This window comes from Oncorhynchus mykiss, chromosome 28 (assembly GCF_057628025.1).
Source record: "Oncorhynchus mykiss isolate SJ-2025 chromosome 28, ASM5762802v1, whole genome shotgun sequence".
Lineage (NCBI taxonomy): Eukaryota > Metazoa > Chordata > Actinopteri > Salmoniformes > Salmonidae > Oncorhynchus > Oncorhynchus mykiss.
Window position 1 is genome coordinate 12,574,366 of NC_143049.1, and position 27,728 is coordinate 12,602,093.

General features: G+C 43.3%; 1 protein-coding gene across 2 annotated transcripts in view; it reads right to left on the reverse strand.

The window, feature by feature from the left end:
• Positions 1-5,822: 5,822 nt before the first annotated feature.
• LOC110508552 (CDK5 and ABL1 enzyme substrate 1) overlaps positions 5,823-27,728 on the reverse strand; it is a 33,818-nt gene continuing 11,912 nt past the window's right edge. For both annotated transcript variants that reach the window (XM_021589137.3, XM_021589136.3), the window contains 6 exons: positions 18,234-18,339; positions 17,963-18,122; positions 15,701-15,807; positions 11,570-11,676; positions 11,133-11,340; positions 5,823-9,741 (listed from right to left, as the gene is read on the reverse strand). In XM_021589137.3, the coding sequence (XP_021444812.2) occupies positions 9,601-9,741; positions 11,133-11,340; positions 11,570-11,676; positions 15,701-15,807; positions 17,963-18,122; positions 18,234-18,339 (829 nt within the window). In that variant the 3' untranslated portion in view covers positions 5,823-9,600. The remainder of the gene's footprint in view (positions 9,742-11,132; positions 11,341-11,569; positions 11,677-15,700; positions 15,808-17,962; positions 18,123-18,233; positions 18,340-27,728) is intronic.

Sequence of the window (27,728 nt, forward strand, 5' to 3'; positions counted from 1 at the left end):
CTAATATCTCATGTGTGCCTTATTTTGAACCTAAATGCACTGAGCAAAAATATAAACGCAACATGTAATGTATTAGTTTCATGAGCTGAAATAAAATATCCCAGAAATTTGCCATATGCACAAAAAGCTTATTTTGCTCAAATTCTGTGCACAAATTTGTTTACATCCCTGTTAGTGACGATTTCTCCTTTGCCAAAATAATCCATTCACCTGACAGGTGTGGCGCATCAAGAAGCTGATGAAATGTCATGATCATTACACAGGTGCACCTTGTGCTGGGGTCAATAAAAGACCACTCTAAAATATGAAGTTTTGTCGCACAATGACACAGACGTCTCAAGTTTTGAAGGAGCGTGCAATTGCCATGCTGACTGCAGGAATGTCCACTAGAGCTGTTGCCACAGATATCTTATGTTACTTTCTCTACCTTAAGCCACCTCCAATGTCTTCTTAGAGAATTTTGCAGTATATCCAACCCGTCTCATAACCGCAGACCACGTGTATGGCGTTGTGTGAGCGAGCGGTTTGCTGATGTCAACAATGTGAACAGAATGCCCTATGGTGGGGTTATGGTTTGGGCAGACATATGCTACGGACAAAGAACACAATGGCATTTTATTGATGGCAATTTGAATGCACAGCGATACCGTGATGAGATCCTGAGGCCCATTGTCATGACATTCATCCGCCCCCATCACCGCATGTTTCAGCACGGCCCCATGTCGCAAGGATACACAATTCCTGGAAGCTGAAAATGTCCCAGTTCTTCCATGGTCTGCATACTCACCAGACATGTCACCCATTGAGCATGTTTGGGATGTACGACTGCATGTTCCAGTTCCTGACAATATTCGGCAACTTCGCACAGCCATTGAAGAGGAGTGCTTCAACATTCCACAGGCCACAATCAACAGCCTGATCAACTATATGAGAAGGAGATGTGTATAACGCTGCATGAGGCAAATGGTGGTCACACCAGATACTGACTGGTTTTCTGATCCACACCCCTACCTTTTTATTTTTACATTTTTTTAAAGCCGTCTGTGACCAACAGATGCATATCTGTATTCCCAGTCATTTGAAGTCCATAGATTAGGGCCTAATTTATTTCAATATACTGATTTTGTTATATGAACTGTAACTCAGTAAAATCTTTCAAATTTTTGCATGTTGCATTCAGTATACATGTTCAGAAGGAACCGCATGGTTGAAGGGGGTTATGTAAAAAGAGACCACATTGTGGCGCCAGATACCATAGTAGAGCTAGCTGCATGGAACTACTTCTCCTGACTGTTAGTGTTGACTTATTTTTCAGCAATCTGTAGGGCTATTGCCGCTGTTATACAATATTTCCTCACTTCAGATGGGTGTGGTCTAACTTGCTAGTTTCGATACCTTACATTTACTGCCAATTTGAAGGCTCACGTTTTGTTTTCACTGCCTTGTGGTTGAAACGTGAATATTGAAAGATATTTTTTTTGTTGTGGTTTTTAAAACCAACCATTTGTAACAATATGAACGTCTAAACTTCACCCACAGTGCGTGCACTTCCACATCGAAAATGATATCCTAATAAAAAATCGAAGGACTGACGCCTCTCTGGCCAAGACTTGCAGCCTTGTTGTCACACAAAATGCCACTTCATCATTTATTCATCAGTTTTCTCTTTCAGTGTTTGGGCTGTTCTTTGAATCTGTCAGAGAGAGATTAAAATATTAATTTCCCCCTGGTTGGGGCTGTGTAGGGAACCGGAGAGAGGAGGAGAGGGGAACACACGAGAGTTGAACGGGGGAGGAGGAGAATCGAGGTTCTTGTGTTATGTAAGCCCTGTGTGGCTCACCTCTCCCTGGACCCAGCACCTGACCCAGCTCACGCACATCTGAGCCCCAGTACTTAACCCCAGACCGGCTACAGCTTAGTGCAGACGACACAGCTGTCACTGTAGCAGACAATGCTGTTAAATGAATAATAAGGTTGTAGTGTACAGCTGATTTGCATTAATATATTTAAATCCTTTATTTGAATAGAGACATACACTGAATCATTGAAAGTCATTTACCCCATGCTTTTCCTTGTTTTCAGCATCAGTCCCTCAATGAGCTTTACAAGTTGAGAATGTGAATATCGCCGTGAAACAAGGTAATGTTTATGAACAGAAACCGTACAGTATACTGTACTATCTCTCAGGTGCAAGGTTGCTGTGTCCTGTGGTCATTCAAGTACAGCATTTCCCATCCATTCAGATTGTTGACAATACCTCCAGATTTACACGGTTATCAAAACGCCAAGGTAAGCCTACACGAAACACAGCCCTTATTTTACGTGATTCTAAAATACCCTATGGGGGAAAATGAATGGTGAAAAAAACTATTGGAACCCTTTCCCTGTTTTGACTGCTAGGTTTTATGACTCATACTATGGTCCTCTAGTGCACCATTGTTTTAACGGAACAAAATGGTTACCAAAAGGCAATATAGAAAATGTGGGACGAAAAGGCAGCAGCTCACTAAACTAAAGCAAGTTATGTCAAATGTTCTACTGGCACAGGGAGGGAGAAGACTTACTGTCCAGCAACAGTTACCATACAAGCTGTAGACCTGGTGCATTATTCCATTAATCAAATTGAATAAGGGATTTAAAAACACCTCGGGGGGGGGGGGGGGGTAGTTCATGTGAAAGAATGTAGAGAGAAAAGGAATGCTGTGAAGTCACACATTATCATTCCTCTCTGCTGTGAGGTCACTTTGCTTGACGTGCATTGCCGTGACATCTTATTGGCACAATGACATGCTGTATGCTTACCAAAACCTTTACTCAAGCAACACACATCACGTGAGTATAATAAGGGCAGACAGAGGATCAGCTCCTGCTGTCTCTCGCTAGTCGCCTACCAGGAATCCAAAGCAAATTCTGCAACGCCTCCACATCTCGTACTACACGTACTTCTTGTCAACACCTTACACCTAGCAAGTCATTGAGTTGCATTATTTGCTGCCAACACTATCCTAGGGGTTCAAATTCAGGCCACTGGCTGTATTTTCTACTTGAGACATTGGACTGAATCACTTTAAAGGGTCCATTAATGAGTAAGGTGAGAGAGGCATTTAATGCCCTGTTGTTTTGAGTCACTGGTTATCTGTTAGAGCCGGGCTCAGTTGATGCCAAAATAGACTGAGTGGTAAAAAAAAAAGTCATTTAGCAGACCCTCTTATTCAGAGCGACTTACAGGAGCAATTAGGGTTTAGTGCATTGCTGAAGGACACATCGACAGATGTTCGACCTAGTCGGCTCGGACATTCAAACCAGTATACTTTCAGTTACTGGCCCAACACTCTTAGGCTACTCGCTGCCCAGTGGGACTAGAGAATCATCTCAGACATGCAGAGGATCAGATTCACAAACAAGTCCAACTGCAGGGCTGCCTGGGGCCTGTTCAGGGGGATGTAAATTTACAGAATGTTTACATAGAAGTGTATCTCTAAATAGCCCACCCAATCTACCTACCTCATCCCCACACTGTTTTTATTTTATTTACTTCTCTGCTCTTTTCACACCGGTATCTCTACTTGCACATCATCATCTGCTCATTTATCACTCCAGTGTTAATCTGCTAAATTGTAATGATTTGCTACTATGGCCTATTTATTGCCTTACCTCCTCATGCCATTTGCACACACTGTATATAGACTTTCTTTTTTCTACTGTGGTTATTGGCTTGTTTATTGTTTACTCCATGTGTAACTCTGTGTTGTTGTCTGTGTCACACTGCTTTGCTTTATCTTGGCCAGGTCGCAGTTGTAAATGAGAACTTTTTCTCAACTAGCCTACCTGGTTAAATAAAGGTGAAATAAAATAAAAATTGTTAAGACTACATAAAATAATGTCTGTCAGCTAGATAGGAAATTGTGTCAGCCTAATTCATTATATGTCTATCTGCAACATACAAAACATTTCACATCACTGACTGAATACACCCCTGTGTGCCCCACTCCCCGCTGACCAGACAAACAGCCAACCAGGGAGTCCCTCTCCCACTGACAGCCACAACACGCCACACAACACCCACCATTCAGTTCCCACCATTCACTTCCTTGTTTACAAACGTGGTGGGCCCAGCAGTGACCTGGGTTGAAAACCCCTGAGTCACTGCATCACTCACAGCATCAAGAGGAGGGGGGGGGGGCAAACTGCCGTTTCAGCCAAATGTTATTTTAAAAAGAGGGAAGGGCAATGGACTAGGCCAGGGGGCTTGCCCCCCCAACGATGGAACACATATTTGGTACAATGGAGGTGGCTGACATGTGAGCTGACCCCAGGGAGGGCAGTCAATAGCCCCCTTTATGAGGCACTGAGAGGGGTATTAGGAGTATCAATGGAGAGGACTAAGCCATATAGGCCATGTGGCCGTGGCCAGGCCTGGAACTGTTTGTTTTGATTGCAGCACGAGACTGGGACTGGCGTGACTGCCCGCCTTGTTTACCTTGGATATGTGTCAGGTGGCCCAAGAGAACCTGTTCATTCCCTCCCTTTCTCGTTAACTCTCTCCCTCTCGTTTGCTCGATTTTCCTTTTTCCCCTCCATGAGAAACTTTCCTCTCCGATTGCATCAGAGCCACAGCCGGGCACAACAACATGAGCATTGAGCTCAATGTAGGACAGAGCCGGGCACTCAATAGCACTGGCAGGCCTTCTTATGCCGTGTTCACTTGCTAGTCTGACATTTCTGACTTGCTGACTGGTTCAACCCGGCAAGTGTATAACCACAGATTTCCTAAACCCAGAAGATCAATATCGCAAGACTTCCGGGAATATTAACGAAGCAGACCAGGCCGGGGTTTGGGGTTTGATAAATCAATGAGAGATGTAAATTCTTCCTTAGTTGTTCATTTCCTCAAAATCTAAAGGCAAAACCTAGATTCGAGCCAATGTCTTAACTAGTTGAACATGTTATTACTCCAACTTCGTAAAACAACATATCGAAGGAGTACCTTTGATTTGATGGCCTGCACATGCATAGTTCAGTGCGAGAGGACCGTTAGAAACACGTCTACAGCATGAGCTTAGATAGCCGATGTCGCCATGTTATCACCTACAATTCCTGATCGGGGATTTCTATTGGCGAAGCAGTTTATGCCTATCTTCTTACGTACTGTCTTTGGTATAACTACCACCAGTAACAAGTCGACATTTCCGAGTTGCCTAGTTCCGACTAGCAAATGAACGCGACAATAGTCACACTGACTTGGAGTAGTTTTTTTAATGCTATACTGCCAAGAAATATTTTGATTTTACTAGGCAAGTCAGTTAAGAACAAATTCTTATTTACAATGACATCCTACCCCAGCCAAACCTGGACGACGCTGGGCCAATTGTGCGCTGCCCTATGGGGCTCCCAATCACAGCCGGTTGTGATGCAGCCTGGAATCAAATCAGGGTCTGTAATGGACGCCTCTTGCACTGAGATGCAGTGCTTTAGACCGCTGCGCCACTCGGGAGCCCGGGATATACTTAAATATTCATAGTCTAATTTACAAGTTATTCATAATATCCCCTTTTAGGTGACAGACTCAATGTCACCGTAAGATGTGTAATGTGTTTTAACACTTGGGGCTAAGCCTCCTTAAGTTATCAAGGGGGGTAGGATTCTATGAGAAACATGCACTGCCTGATCATGCATGCTTGAATTGTAATAGATGATTGGTTCTCTGCAATAAATATTTAGAGTGGAACCAGATGATATCTTACATAATGGCTGGCAGTAAATCAATTCACCAAGATCAGCAGCCAGCAGGATAGAGTGACACAAAATGACGAGGAAGCCAATCACATTTCAGGAATCTTGTTTTAATTGAACAAGCAAGGCAGTATATTTACAAACATACACACATGTATTTTGGTGTTGTTGACCATGAGCTTTCTGCCAAACCGTAGAAAAAGTGTGTATCCTACAACAAATTCTTTGGGTTTAGAAATCAAAACATCTAACAATAGTATTTCACCCTGATTTCAGCACTATCCATCTTTTCTGTATGATTAAAATGACTACAATTCGATTAAAATCAGTGTTCAAAAGACAAAAACGATTTTGCTCTGATAAAATAAACAATACTTTCCTGTTTTTCAAGAGAAACTCTTGGTAACACTGCTATGATGTCACAAAAATAGCATTAGCATATTCCGAGTCAGTATTCATGTCATAAGAAGGAATTCCCCTCAACCACGCCACAAATTGGAGAAAACAAACATTCTTTCCCATTGACCCCCACTGTAAAAGAGACAACTTCGTCGTAGATTTTTTTGTTATAAAGAAATAACAAACGTGCCGAAAAGCTGCTGTGTTGTTCGATCAAATTTGATTGTTCACGAACACATATTTGCAGATGTAATCACTGGTGTAGCGAAATTCTTACGTAGAGTGCAGTCGGAAAGTATTCAGACCCCTAGACTTTACCACATTTTGTTATGTTACAGCCTTATTCTAAAATTGATTACTTTTTTCTTTTTTTTATTCTCTACACACAATACCCCATAATGACCAAGTGAAAATCGATTTTTTGAAATTGTTGCAAATATATTTAAAAATTAAAACAGAAATACCTTAAGTATTCAGACTCTTTGCTATGAGACTCGAAATTGCATCCTATTTCCATTGATCATCCTTGAGATGTTTCTACAACTTGGAGTCCACCTGTGGTAAATTCAACTGATTGGACATGATTTGGAAACGCACATATCGGTCTATATAAATGTCCCACAGTTGACAGTGCATGTCAGAGCAAAAACCAAGTCATGAGGTCGAAGGAATTGTCTGTAGAGCTCCGAGGCAGGATTTTGTCGCGGCACAGATCTAGGGAAGTGTACCAAAACATTTCTGCAGCATTGAAGGTCCCCAAGAACACAGTGGCCTTCATCATTCTTAAATGGAAGAAGTTTGAAACCACCAAGACTCTTCTTAGAGCTGGCCGCCAATCGGGGGAGAAGGGCCTTGGACAGGAAGATGACCAAGAACCTGATAGTCACTCTGACACAGCTCCACAGTTTCTCTGTAGACATGGGAGAACCTTACAGAAGGACAATCATCTCTGCAGGACTTCAACAATCAGGCCTTTATGGTAGTGTGGCCAGACGGAAGCCACTCCTCAGTAAAAGGCACATAACAGCCTACTTGGAGTTTGCCATAAGGCACCGAAAGACTCAATCCATGAGAAACAAGATTGTCTGGTCTGATGAAACCAAGATTGAACTCTTTGGGATGAATGCCAAGAGTCACGTCTGGAAGAAACCTGGCACCATCCCTAAGGTGAAGCATGGTGGTGGCAGCATCATGCTGTTGGGATGTTTTTCAGCAGCAGGCACTGGGAGACTAGTCAGGATCGAGGGAAAGATGAACGGAGCTAAGTACAGAGAGATACTTGATGAAAAACTGCTCCAGAACACTCAGTACCTCCGACTAGGATAAAGGTTCACCTTTCAATAGGACACCGACCCTAAGCACACAGCCAAGACAATGCAAGAGTGGCTTCAGGACAGTCTCAATGTCGTTGCGTGGCCCAGCCAGAGCACGGACTTGAACCCGATCGAACATCTCTGGAGAGACCTGAAAATAGCTGTGCAGCGACATTCCTCATCCAACCTGACAGAGCTTGAGAGGATCTGGAGAGGAGAATGGGAGAAACTCCCCAAATACAGGTGTGCCAAGCTTGTAGCGTCATACTCAAGAAGACTTGAGGCTGAAATCGCTGCAAAAGGTGCTTCAACAAAGTACTGAGTAAAGGGTCTGAATACTTACGTAGATTGATGAGGATCAGTTTTATAATAAGGCTGTAACATAAAATGTGGAAAAAGTAAAGGGGTCTGAATACTTTCCGAATGCGCTGTACATGTTTATGTACATGTAACCAGGTAAATCCCGACCTACGGTTTGCAATGGTCCCACGTAGGGAAATAGAGCATGCGAGAAGAGCCCTGTGGCTTCAGACTATTCAGTGTGGGAGTGTGGGAAATTGTGGTGACCCAGTGTCCAAGTAGGCTACACATAGCCATTTGTTTGGAAAACATTTAAATCACAGGTAAGAAAGACATTTAACTAATGTAGTATAGTCCGTGTGTAACTCCAATCACTACTTTATAGTCCGTTTGTTTGTGTTGTTGGTCTTGGCTAGTTTAATGTTCTGGTTGGTAGCTAGCTAGCACTCACGTTGCTAACATTAGCACCTTCATGAAAAGGGGCATGAGGGAAGCCCTACAATATTACAATTTTCTAAGTAGTGAGAACGCTTGGGAGCAGGCAATGTTGAAAATTCATCCTTAGACATATTTTATTTTCCTTAACTGTTATTTTGAAATTGACAAAATCAAGCAGACAACAAGAAAATTGTGTTTGAAAAAAGGTCACGTTTTTGCTGTGAGCCAAGGTTATTTTCCCTACAGGTGGGCAGGGCAACAACGTTCTATTTAATACTGACTGGGACCATAACAATGGTGACCTTAGAACTGGAACCACTCGTCATAAAAGACAGATGGCACAATCATATTGTGACCGTGACAAATTCATCACCTGCCATATCAAACACTTAGTCAAGCCTTGACAGATATTTTGATTATGACGCTAATTCAAGTTCAGTTTCAAGATCAGAGCTGTAGCATTGGCAACATCATGCCCTACTTCTGATACCTTTCCACCCACTCCAGTAAAAGCACTGGAAACGTGCCGATGATACACTCTAACATAGAGCACAGGAGATTACACATTGAATGATAAGAGTGGGCCCATTCACATAATGTCCAAAGCAAGCACTCAACAGGTAGAAAACAAGAAGAATACTTAAATGTACTGAATAATATACAGTATAAAATCCTATTAAATCTGTAAGTATTTTGCAATCTAAAAAGGTTGTGTCGATAAATTGGCATGCGGATCGCGGTATTGGTGGCTGGGAAACAGAAAAAGGAAATGGATTAGAAAATATATTGAAAGCCATTTAGAGCAACTTCCCTTCCAGGGTTTGAGTCAACTCAAATTGAGCCGAATGAGTTTGTTTCACAACCCTCACCCAGTCAAGAGTCTCCGAAAATGGCCTCTATCCATGTCTAGAATATTCTAAAAGTGCACTTCTAGCGAGGAGAGACTGGAAAACGTTTTTTCAAAAAGCACAGAGTTACTGGGATAACAGTCCTGTCAAAATCGGCCACGCGACAGGTTTGCGTCATTCTCCACGACAATCATAAGGCAACCAAAACATGCCAAGCAAGGATTACAACAACAAAAAAATAATTGTTATGAACAGCTTTCGCCAACTTTCAGCTACCAATCTTTTGAAGGTGTAGATAGTGTTAAAGAAAGTAGAAGTAAAAGTATGAGAAGAATGTTGAAGTAAGAATATGGGTAACTTTGGCTGCTTTCAAGTCTCGATCTGAAAATGTACATATGAATGTGGTCTGCAGTAGAGTGTAGAGGAGCTCCAGCCCTATGGATCTCCAGGCTGCAGGGAGACCAGCTGGTCGTGGGACTCGGTTAGGTGGGGTGGTCCAGTAGGGTAGGTCTCCTGGTCCTGGATCAGGAGGGCTGGGTGTGGGTTCTCCTCCTGATGGGTCACTAATGCTAGGAGGTCTGGACGAGGCGTCTGTAGTGTGGCATGACCTCGTTCTCAGGCAGGTGCAGGTTGAACTCCAGGGCCACCAACACAGGGAACTCAAAGGCTATCAGCTCCCTCCTGTTCACACGAAACCTCTCCTCCAGTTTCTACACATCAGAGAAAAAAAGGGAGATGAGAAATGTACAAACTAACCCACTTTATTACTTCCTACATCCTGTAATACACACTGAGTGTACAAAGCATTCAGAACACCTTCCTAATATTGAGTTGCCCCCTCCCCATTCTTGACACACAAGGGAAACTGTTGAGTGTGAAAAACCCAGCAAAGTTGCAGTTCTTGACACAAACCGGTAAACCTGGTACCTACTACCATACCCTGTTCAAAAGGCACTTAAAATCTTTTGTCTTGCCCCTTCACCCTCTGAATGGCAACACATACACAATCCATGTCTCAATTGTCTCAAGGCTTAACAGTCCTTCTTTAACCTGTCTCCTCCCCTTCATCTACACTGATTAGTAGATTTAACAAGTGACATCAGTAAGAGATCGTACAGTGCCATGAGAAGTATTTGCCCCATTTGTCATTTTCTATACTTTTGATACTGAATGTTATCAGATCTTCAACCAAAACCTAATATTAGATAAAGGGAACCTGAGTGAACAAATAACACAACAATTACATACTTATTTAACTTATTTCATAAACAAAAGTTATGCAACACCCACTGCCCCCGTCTGAAAAGTAATTCCTCCCTTACACTCAATAACTGGTTGTGCCAACTTTAGCTGCAATGACTCCAACCAAACGCTTCCTGTAGTTCCTGTAGATCAGTCTCCCACATTGTTGTGGAGGAATTTTGGCAGCGACATTTGTGGCATTTCAATTCAATCAAGTCTACATGAAAATGGCTAAAAAGCAACAAATTTGAAGTTTTGGAATGGCCTAGTCAAAGTCCAGACCTGATCCCAATTGAGATGTTGTGGCAGGACTTGAAACAAGCAGTTCATGCTTGAAACCCACAAATGTCGCTGAGTTAAAGCAGTTCTGTACGTAAGAAAATCGGCCAAAATTCCTCGACAGCAATGTGAGAGACTGATTCAAAAATATACAAAAAAGAGAAAATCAGAAGGGGGCAAATACTTTTTCACGGCACTGTAGCTTTCACCTGGCCAGTCTGTCATGGAAATAGCAGGTGTTCATAATGTTTTGTAAACTCAGTGTAGAGTGACTACAAAAAATATAATTTTGTCTATGATCCCTATGCTAGCCACTTTGCCATCTGTCATGTGGTGCTTTTCTGTCACACAGATAAAAGCAGATTCTACACAGACTACATAACAGCCGATATCTTTACAACATCTGAAAAAGTGTGTAACTTCAAAGGAACCACGTCTAAAGGAATTCATATGATATAACAAATCGTATATTCCGTGCAGAATCGCTGTTTTGTCGGCGTGACAGGAAAGCGCCCATGATTTCCACCAGGCTGCTCAAGAGCCGAAGCCTAATGCACTAAGAGATGACGACGACACTCACATCTATGAGCTGCTTGACCTCATGCTTCTTGAGGTCTCCGCCGATCTTGGCGGCGAGCAGGACGCAGGCGCCGGCACAGAGTTTGCGGTTCTGCTTGTTGAGTTTCCCCTGGAGGACCAGCTTCTCGAAGTAGACGAAGGCCATGGCTACGGTGGGTTCCTCATAGCCACACTCCTCCTGGGCCAACTTACGGATCTCTCTCTTCAGACTGGTGAAGGGATGGAGAGAAAGGTGGTGAAGGCCGGGTTGATAACAGACAAATGCAGAGAGGTCAATGCTAAAGAAAAAAAAAGAAAACCCCAAAAGTACCAGTGTCCACAATGTCTGCCAGGAACTACTGTTGACACGATTAACCACAAGGGGTTCAAATAAGGCTGACACAAAACTGATCTTTTCAACATCATACTGAAACGTATGCGTCGTGTAGACGTCCCTACCTCCGGACTTTGCTGAGGGTCAGCCGTACGTGGGGGAACTTCTCCTTGAATGTTTCGTTCATGTCCTTCTTGAGGTCAGAAGGCTTGACGTACTCTATGACTGTAGTCTGAAAAGAGAGATCAAAGTATTGGTGTCAGAAAGACACGCTCGGATGTTAAGCTCTGCTGTTTGTAAAATTGTGCAAGTGTTACGTCATTGTGTATGTGGAAGAGGACACAGAGAAGCATCAAATCTCACTATGGAAGGTGATGTGACCTTTAGATTCAGGGTTAGGTTTCATTGAGGTGGCGGTTGAGTATCAGAGACGGTGCACGAGATATTGGAGTCAGGCAGAGGAGGCTGGTGGGAGGAGCTATTGGAAGGGAACTAATAGAACGAAGTGAAACGTGGTTTCCAATAGGTTTGATAGGGGTCCATTTATTCCGTTCCAGCCATCACAATGAGCCCTTCCCCTTATAGCTGCTCCAACCAGCCTCCTCTGGACACAGGTAATATTGGGTGGCACACCGTACACGTCCCACAATAAGATAGAATAATATTCCAGAACGTTTACGACACTTTACATTTCCAAGCTTTGTACGTTCCGTTGATGTACTTTAACTGAGCCATTTAACTTTATTTCAGGTCAGAGGTTCATGTCCGTTATTTAGGAAGATAGAAGGAGCACCCCCCCCCCCCCCCCCCCCCCCGAATCGAGGTATGTGATAGGAGAGTGATAATCAAAACATATTGCCCAAGTTGGCTCACGGTAAGTCATTTGCTTTGTTCAAACTTGCATTGCTCCCTATCTGAATCCAAAATATACTAAAGTATTTGCACCAACCAAAATATTTCTAAGTATACTTTGACTACTGCAGCAAATCTGTGGCTACTGTGGGCCCTGGGAAACCTGGAGGGAGCATTTCTAAAATGAAAGGACTGTAAAATGTATAGATTTATCTTTTACCGCAAAGGAAACTAAATGTACTAAAATGATTTCTATCCCACTCTACAGTTAGTAGCAGACTTGAAAGATCAGTTCAAGAAAGATAAAAGGCTTAGATTAGCACAGTGACTGATCGTGCAGTGAAACGTTCAGCATCTACTGGTCACATTCCTCGAGTGAAAACACAATAGCTATTGTTGTTTCGCAATGGGAGGAAGATAAGAGAAAAAAAATAAACTGTCTAGCCTTAACTGAATACTTCACGTCTGGTCTGTCTATTCTACCAGCCCAGATAACACCAACGGAGCCAAATGAGAAATGAACTGGGAGTCTGTTGTTGTTGCTTTGATTCGAACACAAAACGAGCATTCCCTTGCCAAATTCTGGACATGAGAAAGTGATTAAGTAATAGTGAGGTATGTCCACAGGAAAAGGAGTGGAGCGGATAAACAGAGGCGAGTCTGAAATGGCACCCTATTCCCGACTTAGTGCACTACTTTTGAGCAACTCTATAGGCCCTGGTCAAAAGTAGTGCACTATACAGGGAATAGGGTGCCTTGTTATGAAGTGGCTGTTTAAAGCGCTACTGTATAGAGAGACAGGGAGTGTCTTCACACACGTCACAGACAAGTAGGAGTGTGAGCTGAACCAGGGATTGGGCCAATGACCTTTCTGATTAGAATGGTCAGACAGCCTCTTTGGACTCACAGTGAGTTCAGTTGATGCAGTATGAGGTAGAGCCACGCGCAAACGTGTGGCGAGCTGGCATTTGCCTGAGGACTTTTCCAAAAAATATTGATGCAAAAGCGTTCAAAAATAGGAACAAAGTACAGTTTTTTTTAGGCTGATTTGCCTCAATTTGTCAACTCACGCAAAATGGATCTGTCCTTCGCATCGGAGGGCTGCAGGTTCTGTGCGTGTCTTGACCAATCAGATTACGGAGATCACAGGTCGCGGGGGCCGGGGTACAACGCACGTCGAGCAAAGCTCAAAGCGCACTCTCCACTTTCCTCTGAACGACAAAAACTAAAACCCTTTCCATAAAATGTTGTAGCTGCCTACACCTAAATATTAGTGAGCTGACATGCTGTATGGATATAAAACGAGACGATTTCTCAGTCTGATAAACTGTAGGAGTCCTCAACCTTTTCTTGCCCAGTGACCCACTCCCAGGAAAACCGCAGACCCAGGGACCCACTCCCAGAAACACCGCCGACCCAGTGACCCACTCCCAGAAACACCAGTGACCCACACCCGGAAAAACCGCCGACCCAGTGACCCACACCCGGAAACACCGCCGACCCAGAGACCCACACCCAGAAACACCGCCGACCCAGAGACCCACACCCAGAAACACCGCCGACCCAGTGACCCACACCCAGAAACACCGCCGACCCAGTGACCCACACCCAGAAACACCGCCGACCCAGTGACCCACACCCGGAAACACCGCCGACCCAGAGACCCACACCCAGAAACACCGCCGACCCAGAGACCCACACCCAGAAACACCGCCGACCCAGTGACCCACACCCAGAAACACCGCCGACCCAGAGACCCACACCCAGAAACACCGCCGACCCAGTGACCCACACCCGGAAAAACCGCCGACCCAGTGACCCACACCCGGAAACACCGCCGACCCAGAGACCCACACCCAGAAACACCGCCGACCCAGAGACCCACACCCAGAAACACCGCCGACCCAGTGACCCACACCCAGAAACACCGCCGACCCAGTGACCCACACCCAGAAACACCGCCGACCCAGTGACCCACACCCAGAAACACCACCGACCCAGGGACCCACACCCAGAAAAAACGCCGACCCAGGGACCCACACCCAGAAAAACCGCCGACCCAGGGACCCACACCCAGAAAAACCGCCGACCCAGGGACCCACACCCAGAAAAACCGCCGACCCAGGGACCCACTCCAAGAAAAAACGCCGACCCAGGGACCCACTCCCAGAAAAAACGCCGACCCAGGGACCCACTCCCAGAAAAAACGCCGACCCAGGGACCCCTATCATACTTTAGCAAAAAATAAATAAATATTCATGTCTAAATAAAAATATTATTGTTTTACCAGGGGAATTAAGAAGTAATCAACATTTTAAAATAAATAGATTTGGTAGATTTGGTAGATTTGGTATTTTGACCTCCTAGCATTATAATTGGAAGAGGAAGTGAAAACTCTAACATAGTCTATTAGCTAGAAAAGTCACTAAACACATTTTCACTCAAATCTGTTTCGCTGGTTAAATAAGGTGCCCCCGGTTGAATACCTCTGCTGTAGGCTACTAACAGCAGCTGTACACAGCCTACTATGCACCCTGTCCCTCTGGGCAGGGTAAACAAAGTGGTAACATTATGTATTTATAGCTCATCTGTTTGTGATAGGAGAAAATGTGAATGTGATCCAATTAGGTTTAGATTCAAACTTGGACTGGCTAGGCTACCTAGAACTTTTTAATCCAGAATTATTTAAATAATCCAAATCAACACAATAGTGATGACATGGAACCTGTTCACTTTGAATTAGGCCTACAGTTGCGTAGGCATACACGTTGCAAACTTGCATGAAGCAAAGTCAGCCCTGTGAGTTCTATTGTAATTGTTGTCTCTGTGTCGAGGAAACCCCCACGAGTCTGGTTTTAAAATATAATTCACATGAACAAGTACAAGGTTGCTGCAGTTTGACAGGGTTTTCATCCCCCCTTGGGGACAGAAGTTTTTTCAGCAGTTTTTTTTAAAACCATGTGGCCTGATTTTTTTTTTTTTAACTCTGTGGCCATCATAGCCCACATAAAACCTTTTTTGCAACTGACGAATCACTGTCATGTGGTCCAGAGTTTTATCTGGTTAGGTTACCAGATCAGGAAAAACTCTGGGCCCCAGGGAAAAAATTGGAACCTTTGTCGTCACCTCTGGTCTGTGATAATAAATAGGAGCTGGTTCGTTGTTTCTCTTAGGTTGTGTCTCTGACAACTATTTATTTTGAAAAATGTTGATAATAATATGAAAAAACAAGATAGGCCCCAAATCTTTCAAATACTTTAGCTGTGCTTGTTTGAACTTGTCTGGCACAATGGAGTACAATCCCTGTCCATGCGGCACTAAAGGCAGGCTCAATTCAAAATCTCAAAGTATTTTAAAACAAATGCTGTTTGAACTCAGGCCTGGTAAGCAGAGGGATGTCTCACCATGTATGAGGGGAAGATTAGGACTCTCTTGTGCTTCCCACACGGCCACTGGGGATCGTCCAACAGATTAGGGTCGTACTCCCGGATCAAGTCCCCCAGATCGTTCCCTGTAGGGGACAAAATGACAGAGTCACACAATGAGCCAAGGACACAAACAAACACCGGGGACAAGAAAGAAGAACATAGTGTTTTTCCACTTCTTCTAATACATAGTCAAATTAAATCAAATGTTATTTGTCACATGCACCGAATACAACAGGAAATGCTTACTGACAAGCCCTTAACCAACAATGCAGTTAAGAAAATAAATAAAAAGTAACAAAATAACAATAACGAGGCTATATACAGGGGGTACCGGTACCGAGTCAATGTGCGGGGCTACAGGTTAGGCGAGGTCATTCGTACATGTACAGTGCCTTGCGAAAGTATTCGGCCCCCTTGAACTTTGCGACCTTTTGCCACATTTCAGGCTTCAAACATAAAGATATAAAACTGTATTTTTTTGTGAAGAATCAACAACAAGTGGGACACAATCATGAAGTGGAACGACATTTATTGGATATTTCAAACTTTTTTAACAAATCAAAAACTGAAAAATTGGGCGTGCAAAATTATTCAGCCCCCTTAAGTTAATACTTTGTAGCGCCACCTTTTGCTGCGATTACAGCTGTAAGTCGCTTGGGGTATGTCTATCAGTTTTGCACATCGAGAGACTGACATTTTTTCCCATTCCTCCTTGCAAAACAGCTCGAGCTCAGTGAGGTTGGATGGAGAGCATTTGTGAACAGCAGTTTTCAGTTCTTTCCACAGATTCTCGATTGGATTCAGGTCTGGACTTTGACTTGGCCATTCTAACACCTGGATATGTTTATTTTTGAACCATTCCATTGTAGATTTTGCTTTATGTTTTGGATCATTGTCTTGTTGGAAGACAAATCTCCATCCCAGTCTCAGGTCTTTTGCAGACTCCATCAGGTTTTCTTCCAGAATGGTCCTGTATGTGGCTCCATCCATCTTCCCATCAATTTTAACCATCTTCCCTGTCCCTGCTGAAGACAAGCAGGCCCAAACCATGATGCTGCCACCACCATGTTTGACAGTGGGGATGGTGTGTTCAGCTGTGTTGCTTTTACGCCAAACATAACGTTTTGCATTGTTGCCAAAAAGTTCAATTTTGGTTTCATCTGACCAGAGCACCTTCTTCCACATGTTTGGTGTGTCTCCCAGGTGGCTTGTGGCAAACTTTAAACAACACTTTTTATGGATATCTTTAAGAAATGGCTTTCTTCTTGCCACTCTTCCATAAAGGCCAGATTTGTGCAATATACGACTGATTGTTGTCCTATGGACAGAGTCTCCCACCTCAGCTGTAGATCTCTGCAGTTCATCCAGAGTGATCATGGGCCTCTTGGCTGCATCTCTGATCAGTCTTCTCCTTGTATGAGCTGAAAGTTTAGAGGGACGGCCAGGTCTTGGTAGATTTGCAGTGGTCTGATACTCCTTCCATTTCAATATTATCACTTGCACAGTGCTCCTTGGGATGTTTAAAGCTTGGGAAATCTTTTTGTATCCAAATCCGGCTTTAAACTTCTTCACAACAGTATCTCGGACCTGCCTGGTGTGTTCCTTGTTCTTCATGATGCTCTCTGCGCTTTTGACGGATCTCTGAGACTATCACAGTGCAGGTGCATTTATACGGAGACTTGATTACACACAGGTGGATTGTATTTATCATCATTAGTCATTTAGGTCAACATTGGATCATTCAGAGATCCTCACTGAACTTCTGGAGAGAGTTTGCTGCACTGAAAGTAAAGGGGCTGAATAATTTAGCACGCCCAATTTTTCAGTTTCTGATTTGTTAAAAAAGTTTGAAATATCCAATAAATGTCATTCCACTTCATGATTGTGTCCCACTTGTTGTTGATTCTTCACAAAAAAATACAGTTTTATATCTTTATGTTTGAAGCCTGAAATGTGGCAAAAGGTTGCAAAGTTCAAGGGGGCCGAATACTTTCGCAAGGCACTGTAGGTAGGGGTAAAGTGACTATGCATACAAGCCCTCAATGTTGAACATGTAATTGATTCATCTAAAACGTCACACTGCGGATGGTTATGCCTCTGAAAAAGTGATATGTATCACACCCACTCTGACAGGCCTACTCATATTCAGGGGCCTCTCTCTAGCATGGAGGATCCACACACTGACCTGTACGAAACGCTACAACTACTCCAGAGGATCCACACACTCATATGACTGACCCGTGTCGATGCTGCTCTGGTTGCTGTTGGCCCGGGCCAGGCTGAGACTGCGGTGGCTGACGTTACGAGACTGAGTGAAGGACGACACGGAGTCTATGGTGTTCCTGCGTCCGCTGCCCAGGGCGTTGGTGGGGTACAGGAACTGGGTGTACGACACAGTCTGTGGGAGAAAGAGAGAGAGACACACTCACATTTTCAAGAGCATGTTACTGTTAACTAAGGCGCTTGTGTTCAGGCTCTCACACAGGGTTTGTCTCCAGTCCTCTCTCACCTTTCCGTCGGCCCCCAGCTCCACTCCCTCCAGCCCGATCACCATCTCCTTGGCACTGACCCCGCCCGAGGGGTGCCGCTGCCGCCCGCTTTCCAGTTTCACATCCCTGCCAGGGCGCAACACCTTTAGACATCCCTTCCCATAAAAGCCCACACCCCCTGCCAAACAGTCTGCTGTCTAGACTCCACCTCAGCATTTCTAACTCTGTCCATCTAGTGTGCTTGTTATTGATTTGTAGAGCACTGCACTAACCCAATCAGATTCTCCGATTACCTGTATGCGATCTCTGACTGGGTGGGTGATCTTTGCTAGAATTTGGAATCCTAAGATGTATACAGCGAGGGGTTGAAATGAGAGTGTGGATTAATACAGGCATACTGGAGCATTCTGCCAAGTAGGGTTGAAGGAATGCGGGCGGTTGCATCACCAGTACTCTACATTTCATATCAGTGTGTTAGATTTCGAAAATAAAAAAAGCAGGTGACATGCTCGACTAAAGAAGGAAATGTAGCACTGCACTGAGCTGAAACTGTGTCAGTGGTACACAGTCGTTGGAAATGACCCGTCGGGTTACAGATGTTCTAGAAAAAAAACCTTTCAGGGTCCAGTGTTGCTGTAAAACCATCTAGCAACTAAAGGTTTCACATCGACTCATACTAATTAAAAATGCATTATTATTAAAACGTTCATCCCTTCATGGACGTTCACCAGACTGATTTGACAAAAGGGTATGTGGTGGTTACAGTAGCCAGTAGCGATGGCAGGAAAAGGCCACTGGACAAGCATGACTGCTTTACAATGACACACAGATGGCCATCACATGACCATTGTTATTAGGATTAGATGGCAGACTGTCTGAGGTGGAGCTGTGATGAAAATAGCATTGTCTGGCACATGGGAAAATCTTGTTGACAGATGCATCACACACACACACACACACACACACACACAAAGATCCCAAGGCAGAAAACCTTAAGGAAGGGAGATAAGAAGAGAGGAAACTAAGCAAGCCAGGAAAGCCAGGGGTTGCAGTCTGTCAAAGGATGAAACAGAGAACACAGTAGTGGAAGGAAACAAAAGAGGATCTTGTCAAGAGGCTGAGGGATCAATTCATAAGAAACGAGGGGCAACAAAAATAAAATAGATCTGCCTTTTCACAGAGATTAACAATCTAAACAAGCAGAATCAGACCTAAATGTATTAAAATGTTTTTTTAAATTATTATTAACAATTATCAAGGTTACAAAGAGACCTCCAGTTCAGGAGTGAGCAATGAAAACGATGTTCTTTTTAATATTAACAACAGGAGACGGCTCTAAAGAAAGGAATGTGGAATTGGACCAGATAGAGAACATACGAGAAGCCAAACACATTCTAGGTTCCCAGAATTCTACGGTGCCATAAATAGTTATTATGAACACTGTCGTCAATAACAACTCTTAATTGGGGCAAGAAAGGGAGAAAATACAAGAAAAAGTCATACCAGACAGAAGCTTGGACTTGTTCCTAGTCTAGTTCTACAGTGCATTCAGACTGCTTGACTTTTTCCACATTTTGTTACATTACAGCCTTATTCTAAAATGGATTAAATAAATAAAAATCCTCAATCTACACACAATACCCCTAAATGACAGTGAAAACCGGTTTTAAGAAATGTCGGCACATTTATGAAAAATTAAAAAACAGAAATACCTTATTTACATAAGTATTCAGACCCTTTGCTATGAGACTCAAAATTGAGCACAGGATTCCTGTTTCCCTTGATCATCCTTGAGATGTTTTGACAACTTGATTGGAGTCCACCTGTGGTAAATTCAATTTATTGGACATGATTTGGAAAGGCACACAAACACACCTGTCTATATAATGTCCCACAGTTGACAGTGCACGTCAGAGCAAAAACCAAGCCAATGTGGTCAAAGGAATTGTCCGTAGAGCTCCGAGACAGAATTTTGTCGAGCCACAGATCTGGGGAAAGGTACCAAAACATTTCTGCAGCATTGAAGGTCCCCAAGAACACAGTGGCCTCCATTATTCTTAAATGGAAGAAGTTTAAACCACCAAGACTCTTCTTAGAGCTGGCCGCCATGCCAAACTGAGCAACCGGGGGAGAAGAGCCTTGGTCAGGGAGAAGACCAAGAACCCGATGGTTACTCTGACAGAACTCAAGAGTTCCTCTGTAGAGATGGGAGAACCTTCAAGAAGGACAAGCATCTCTGCAGCACTTCAACAATCAAGCCTTTATGGTAGAGTGGCCAGACGGAAGTCACTCTTCAGTAAAAGGCACATAACAGCCCACTTGGAGATTGCCAAACGTCACGTTTCACCTGGCACCATCCCTACGGTGAAGCATGGTGGTGGCAGCATCATGCTGTGGGGATGTTGTTCAGAGGCAGGGACTGGGAGACTAGCCAAGCTTATAGTGTCATACTCAAGAAGACTCAAGGCTGAAATCGCTGCCAAAGGTGCTCCAACAAAGTACTGAGTACTGGGAAACTAATCAGGATCGAGGATCGAGGGAAAGATGAACGGAGCTACAGTTGAAGTCGGAAGATTCCTTTCACCTTAGCCAAATACATTTAAACTCAGTTTCACAACTACTGACATTTAATCCTAGTAAAAATTCCCTGTCTTAGGTCAGTTAGGATCCCCACTTTATTTTAAGAAAGTGAAAATGTCAGAATAATAGTAGAGAATGATTTATTTCAGCTTTTATTTCTTTCATCACATTCCCAGTGGGTCAGAAGTTTACATACACTCAATTAGTATTTGGTAGCATTGCCTTTAAATTGTTTAAACTTGGGTCAAATGTTTCAGGTAACCTTCCACAAGCTTCCCACAATAAGTTGGGTGAATTTTGGCCCATTCCTCCTGACAGAGCTGGTGTAAATGAGTCAGGTTTGTAGGCCTCCGTGCTCGCACACGCTTTGTCAGTTCTGCTCACAAATTTTCTATAGGATTGAGGTCAGGGCTTTGTGAAGTGCGACTCCAAAACCTCGACTTTGTTGTCCTTAAGCCATTTTGCCACAACTTTGGAAGTATGCTTGGGGTCATTGTCCATTTGGAAGACCCATTTGCAACCAAGCTTTAACTTCCGGACAGATGCCTTGAGATATTGCTTTAATATATCCACATAATTTTCCTACCTCATGATGCCATCTATTTTGTGACGTGGACCAGTCCCTACTGCAGCAAAGCACCCCCACAACATGATGCTGCCACCCCCGTGCTTCACGGTTGGGATGGTGTTCTTCGGCTTGCAAGCCTCTCAATTTTTCCTCCAAACATAATGATGGTCATTAAGGACAAACAGTTCTATTTTTGTTTCATCAGACCAGAGGACATTCCTCTAAAAAGTTTGATCTTTGTCCCCATGTGCAGTTGCAAACCGTAGTCTGGCTTTATGGCGGTTATGGAGCAGTGGCTCCTTCCTTTGCTGAGCGGCCATTCAGATTATGTCGATATAGGACTCATTTTACTGTGTATATAGATATTTTTGTACCGGTTTCCTCCAGCATCTTCACAAGGTCCTTTGCTGTTGTTCTGGGATTGATTTGCATTTTTCGCACCAAAGTATGTTCATCTCCAGGAGACAGAACGCGTCTCCTTCCTGAGCGGTATGAAGGCTGCGTGGTCCCATGGTGTGTATACTTGCGTACTATTGTTTGTACAGATGAATGTGGTACCTTCAGGCGTTTGGAAATAGCTCCCAAGGATGAACCAGATTTGTGGAGGTCAACAATATTTGGCTGATTTCTTTTGATTTTCCCATGATGTCAAGCAAAGAGGCACTGAGTTTGAAGGTAGGCCTTGAAATACATCCACAGGTACACCTCTAATTGACTCAAATGATGTCAATTAGCCTATCAGAAGCTTCTAAAGCCATGACATCATTTTCTGGAATTTTCCAAGCCGTTTAAAGGCACAGTCAAATGAGGAATTGTGATACACTGAATTATAAGTGAAATAATCTGTCCGTAAACAATTGTTTGAAAAATTACTTGTGTCATGCACAAAGTAGATGTCCTAACAGACTTGCCAAAACTATAGTTTGCTAACAAGAAATATGTGGAGTGGTTGAAAAACAAGTTTTAATGACTCCAACCCAAGTGTATGCATGTAATCTTCCGACTTCAACTGTAAGTACAGAGATATCCTTGAAAACCTGTTCCAGAGTGCTCAGTTCCTCAGACTGGGGCGAAGGTTCACCTTCCAACAGAACAACGACCCTAAGCACACAGCCAAGACAATGCAGGAGTGGCTTTAGGACAAGTCTCTGAATGTCGTTAAGTGGCCAGAGCCCGGACTTCATCCCGATTGAACATCCCTGGAGAGACCTGAAAATCGCTGTGCAGACACACTCCCCATTCAACCTGACAAAGCTTGAGAAGATCTGCTGAGAAGAATGGGAGAAACTCCCAAAATACAGGTGTGCCAAGCTTGTAGTGTCATACCCAAGAAGACTCGAGGCTGTAATCGCTGCCAAAGGTGCTTCAACAAAGACATGAGTAAAGGGTCTGAATACTTAGTGGACTCCAAAATTACTGGCACCCCTGACGGGCAATGCACATACAATACTTGTAAAAATATAAACAATATAATTGTAGAGATAAAACTCAAAATACCAACATGTGAGAAATACTGTCCTTTATTAATGTTTCAATGGAACCCACCAAAATCATTTATTGATTTAATTCAAATTCAATGTCCTCCAAATCGAGGTTTCACAATTAATGGCACCCTTAAAGATTATTGTAAATAACATCTACCAAATTTAAACCAGGAATTAAATTGAACGTATTTAAGTTTATCTAAGTCTTAAGGAACTGTATTGAGCCATTAGGGTATAAAAATGAAGTAAAAGGCATGCAATATCTCTTTGCCATCCAACACCATGAAGAAAACAAAATAACTGGAGGTTCAAAAGAGACAGATGGTCGTAGACCTTCATAAATCTGGTTAATGGCTACAAGAAGATCAACAAATGATTGAATATACCACTGAGCACTGTCAGGGCAATAATTTAAAAATTCAAACGATATGGAACAGTTAAACCTCACAGGTAGAGGACGCAAATACATTTTGCCCCCCAGGAGAGGGAGGAGGATGGTGAGAGAACCAACATAATCCCCAAGAATCACTGTGAAAGAATTGCAGGCCTTGATGGCTACTTGGGGTCACCAGGTTTCAAAAAGCACCATCCGACGCCACTTCCACAACCACAGGCTCTTTGGAAGGGTTGCCAGAAGAAAGCCTTTTCTGACCCCAAGACACAATCACTTGAAGTTTGCAAACGTCGTTTAAATTATGACTGGAAGAAGGTGCTCTGGTCAGATGAGCCCAACATTGAACATTTTGGTCAGGTACAGCATGTTTGGCGTTGAAACAGAGATGCATACTAGGAGAGGCACCTCATATCCACTGTGAAATATGGTGGTGGGTCAGTGATGTTTTGGGGCTGTTTTAATTCCCAGAGGTCCAGGGGCACTGGTTAAGATTGATGGCATAAGGAATTCCACGAAGTATCAGGCAATTTTGGCTGACAATCTGGTTGCCTCTGCCAGAAGGCTGGGACTTGGCCGTAGGTGGACTTTCCAACAAGACAACGATCCAAAACATACCTCAAGATCCACACAGAAATGGTTCTGTGACAACAAAATCAATGTTCTGCCATGGCCATCTCAGTCGCCGGACCTCAATCCAATCGTACACCTGTGGGCTGAGTGGAAGAGGGCAGTTGATAAGCGCAAACCCAAGAATGTGAAAGGATCTTGAAAGGACCTGCATAGAGGAATGGTCCAAAATCCGTCCAAATGGGTTCCTTAACCTTGTCAAATATTACAGGAAAAGACTCCATGCTGTTATCCTTGCCAGAGGTGGTTGCACTAAGTACTAAATGAGGATTGCCAATAATTATGAAGCCTTGATTTTGGTGAAATGTATTTTGTATTAAAGAATTGTATGATTCTGGTTGGTTCCATTGAAACATTAATAAAGTCCATTATTTCTCACATTTTGGTATTTTGAATTTCTCTATAATTATATTGTTTAAAGTATTGTTTGTGCATTGCCAGTCAGGGGTGCCAGTAATTGTGGAGCCCACTGTATGTAAAAGTGATATTTCAGTTTTTAATTTGTAATAAACTTTCTCAAAATGTGTTTTTCCTTCGTCATTATGGGGTAGTGTGTGTGTGTGTGTAGATTGACAAGAGGAAAAACTATTTCATACATTTTAGAATAAATCTGTAATGTAACAAAATGTCGAAAAAGTCAAGTGGTCTGAATACTTTCCGAATGCACCGTGTGTCTCGTGGACATAATGTCAGTGATCATAATTGTACATGGCACAATTATATGGAGTATTTCCATTTTAGGACAGGCATGTTATTTTAGCTTGGGCAGTTCTATACATAGTCAAAGTGTATTTTGCTGTAGTGACACTCCCAAGACCCATCCAAAGACGTTATTTAACTGTCAACGGTCAATTACAGGTGTAGGCTGTTGCATGAGAACATTCCTGCAATGCAGGAAATCTAAAACTTGTGGTAGATTTGAGGTTTAAGAAAAAAGGAAAAAAAAGTCTGCTGAAGTTTGTAATTTCCACTTTGAAATTTCAGACTGGATTTTCCCTTACAACATTTTTTTTAGCAACCTCAACAAAAATGTCCATTCATTACAATCCACATAATAATTCACATTTCCTTTTGATGCTGTCGAAAAACCTCTGTGGCAGCGTTAGGTCAGGGCTCAGCTATTGGATATAACTAGGGGCTCTTTACAACCCCTTGATGTCTTAGGAAGACTACACCACATCAACAAAGAGGTCACGACCCTGGAAAGGCTCCTTCTTTCGCTCTGTCCATTGTATTCTCTGTGTTGATCAGTTCCTTTTCTCTTACTCCTCCTCCAAAACGAGAAGCTCTTTCTTGAGGGGCACTAAGACCTAGGTCACAACAACACCGCCACTATCCCCATAGACAGGCAGGCAGGCCAGGTGGGAGGATACCAGTCCGGAGAGTGTTCAGGACTACTATGGGTTCCCATAACATGTAGGAGTCTGAACCTTGTGTTGCAATGAGGACGATGACTACTGATAAGCCAGGGTTTCTCTTCCAAGGGCCAGAAAATATCTCCTCTAACCACACAGGGAGGATAAAAAACACATCATATCAGGTGTAAACTCCAAACAGAAACTCCAAAATGCTCTGTTATGGATGGTTCATTTGGGTCCACTCCGAAAATGTTGTGATGCGTGTTATGCAGTTGCAGCAAAGCGCATGCAAAGTTCAGAGTGAGTGCTGAGATAAAAGCATGCTACGGAATCTTTGACGGCAGCAATGACTTGAGGAAAGGTGCAGTCTACATGATAACAGCAAAGCCAGAAACGGTTGCAACGGGCAAGACAGTGTTTTATTAGAATGAAACTAACTGAACTTCATGACTTCTTCCAAAGAGATCTCGAGACACAGCCAACAGCAACCTATAGGCCAGAGGACTGGTAGGGGAAGCTATATGAATAAAGGGCTCGTTGGAATGGCTGGAATGGAATTAATGGAACGCAGTCAAACACATAGAAACCACATTTGACTCCGTTCCATTTATTCCATTCCAGCCATTACAATGAGCGCATCCTCCTATACCTCCTCACACCAGCCTCCTCCGCTATAGAACTATATGAAAACATAGGGAAATGGATACAAGCCTTAAAAAGGGAAAATCCACCCAAAAACTATTTGTTGGTATTTTTTTTCAGTACTCCACTTTTGATACAGTCCCAAAATGTATTTTATGTCAGCAGTCAAGGTTCTCCAGATATTAGACTTCATGATGATGCAAAATGTATAATTTGAGTGGATTTTCCCTTGAAAATGGGTGTGATTAATTACTTGTTCATCACTCTTAAAAAAAAAAGTATCTACCAAAGCCAACACGTTCAGGAAATTGTTCAATCTAACAATGGTCAACCCTCCCAATGTAATAAAGTACCCGTTATAGGAGATTATATCTGCAGAAACAAAAGGAACTAGGATCGTTTCACGAAAAGAGTGCCTTTTATTTTAAGTAGGAATTGTGCACCAAAATAGAATCAGAAGCCTGTTATATTAAATGTGCCATTTAAAATAAGCCATAAAAAATTAAATAAATCTGAGAATTTGTTTATAAAAAAGTGATTTGTTGTTATAACAAAGTTGTTAACAACATGCGAAAATCAGTGTGGAAATCTGTTGCAGTGCAAAGTGAACTACAAAACCCACAATGCAATGCTCTCTCTCTGGGCTGGCTGGCTAGCTAGCTAGCAAACATAGCTACACACAATAATTCCAAAGTCAAGATCAGCAAGTTAAGTGGCTGTAAAAATCGCCTGAACAATTTAGGAATCCATCTCACAGAGTTCAACTTGGAGTTGGTCTCCGCCAAGGTGAGTGCAGAGTACATTGCTATGGCAACAACGGCCCTTTCCCCACAGACACACAGGGTTTAGGTAGCCTAGCGATTAAGAGCGTTGGGCCAGTAACCGGAAGGTGGCTGGTTCGAATCACGAGCAGGCGAGGTGGAAAAATCTGCCGTTCCGCCCATGAGCAAGGCAGTTAACCCCCATACACAACTGCTCCCCGGGCGCCAATGACATGGACGTCGATTAAGGCAGCTTCCCGCTCCTCTTTGATTCAGAGAGTTTGGGTTAAATGTGGAAGACACATTTCAGTTGAATGCAACTGACTAGGTCTTCCCTTTCCATTGCGAGATGGTATTTGAAGGAGAAACTGAGTAAAAAAAAAATAATTGGTACTTGCTTATAAATAATGGCTTATATTGAGCACATCTAAGCGAAATACATACTTTGCCATGAAGATATACTGTAAACAGATTGATGTGTTTTTGCTAATTTTTTTTAACCTCTTTCTCCCCAATTTCATGGTATCCAATTGGTAGTTACAGTCTTGACCCATCCCGTACGGACTAGGGAGAGGCGAAGGTCGAGAGCCGTGCGTCCTCCGAAACACGACCCAGCCGAGCCGCACTGCTTCTTGACACAATGCCCGCTTAACCCGGAAGCCAGCAGCACCAATGTGTCGGAGGAAACACCATACAAACCCTCCCCTAACCCTCTTTCGGACAATGCTGGACCAATTGTGAGCTGCCCCATGGGTCTCCCGGTCACGGCCGACTGCAACACAGCCTGAGACTCGAACCAGGATCTCTAGTGGCACAGCAAGCACTTAGACCACTGCGCCACTCAGGAGGCCGGATGTGTTCGAGACAAGTAAGCCCATACAATCTATTGGCTGATTTGGCGATCTGGAGTGCAGGTAATTGTTTCATCCCCTATATTATCCCCGATATTATTATTGTTATTGTGTTATCCCCTATATTCAGTGGCAAGAACCATGTAGCTTCTCAAAAGGCACCGAATTGGTGGAATGAACCCATGAGAGAATGGAGAGAAAGCAGGGAACGAAGTTACAAAGGTTAGAAGGATGGCATGCTGTAGGATAC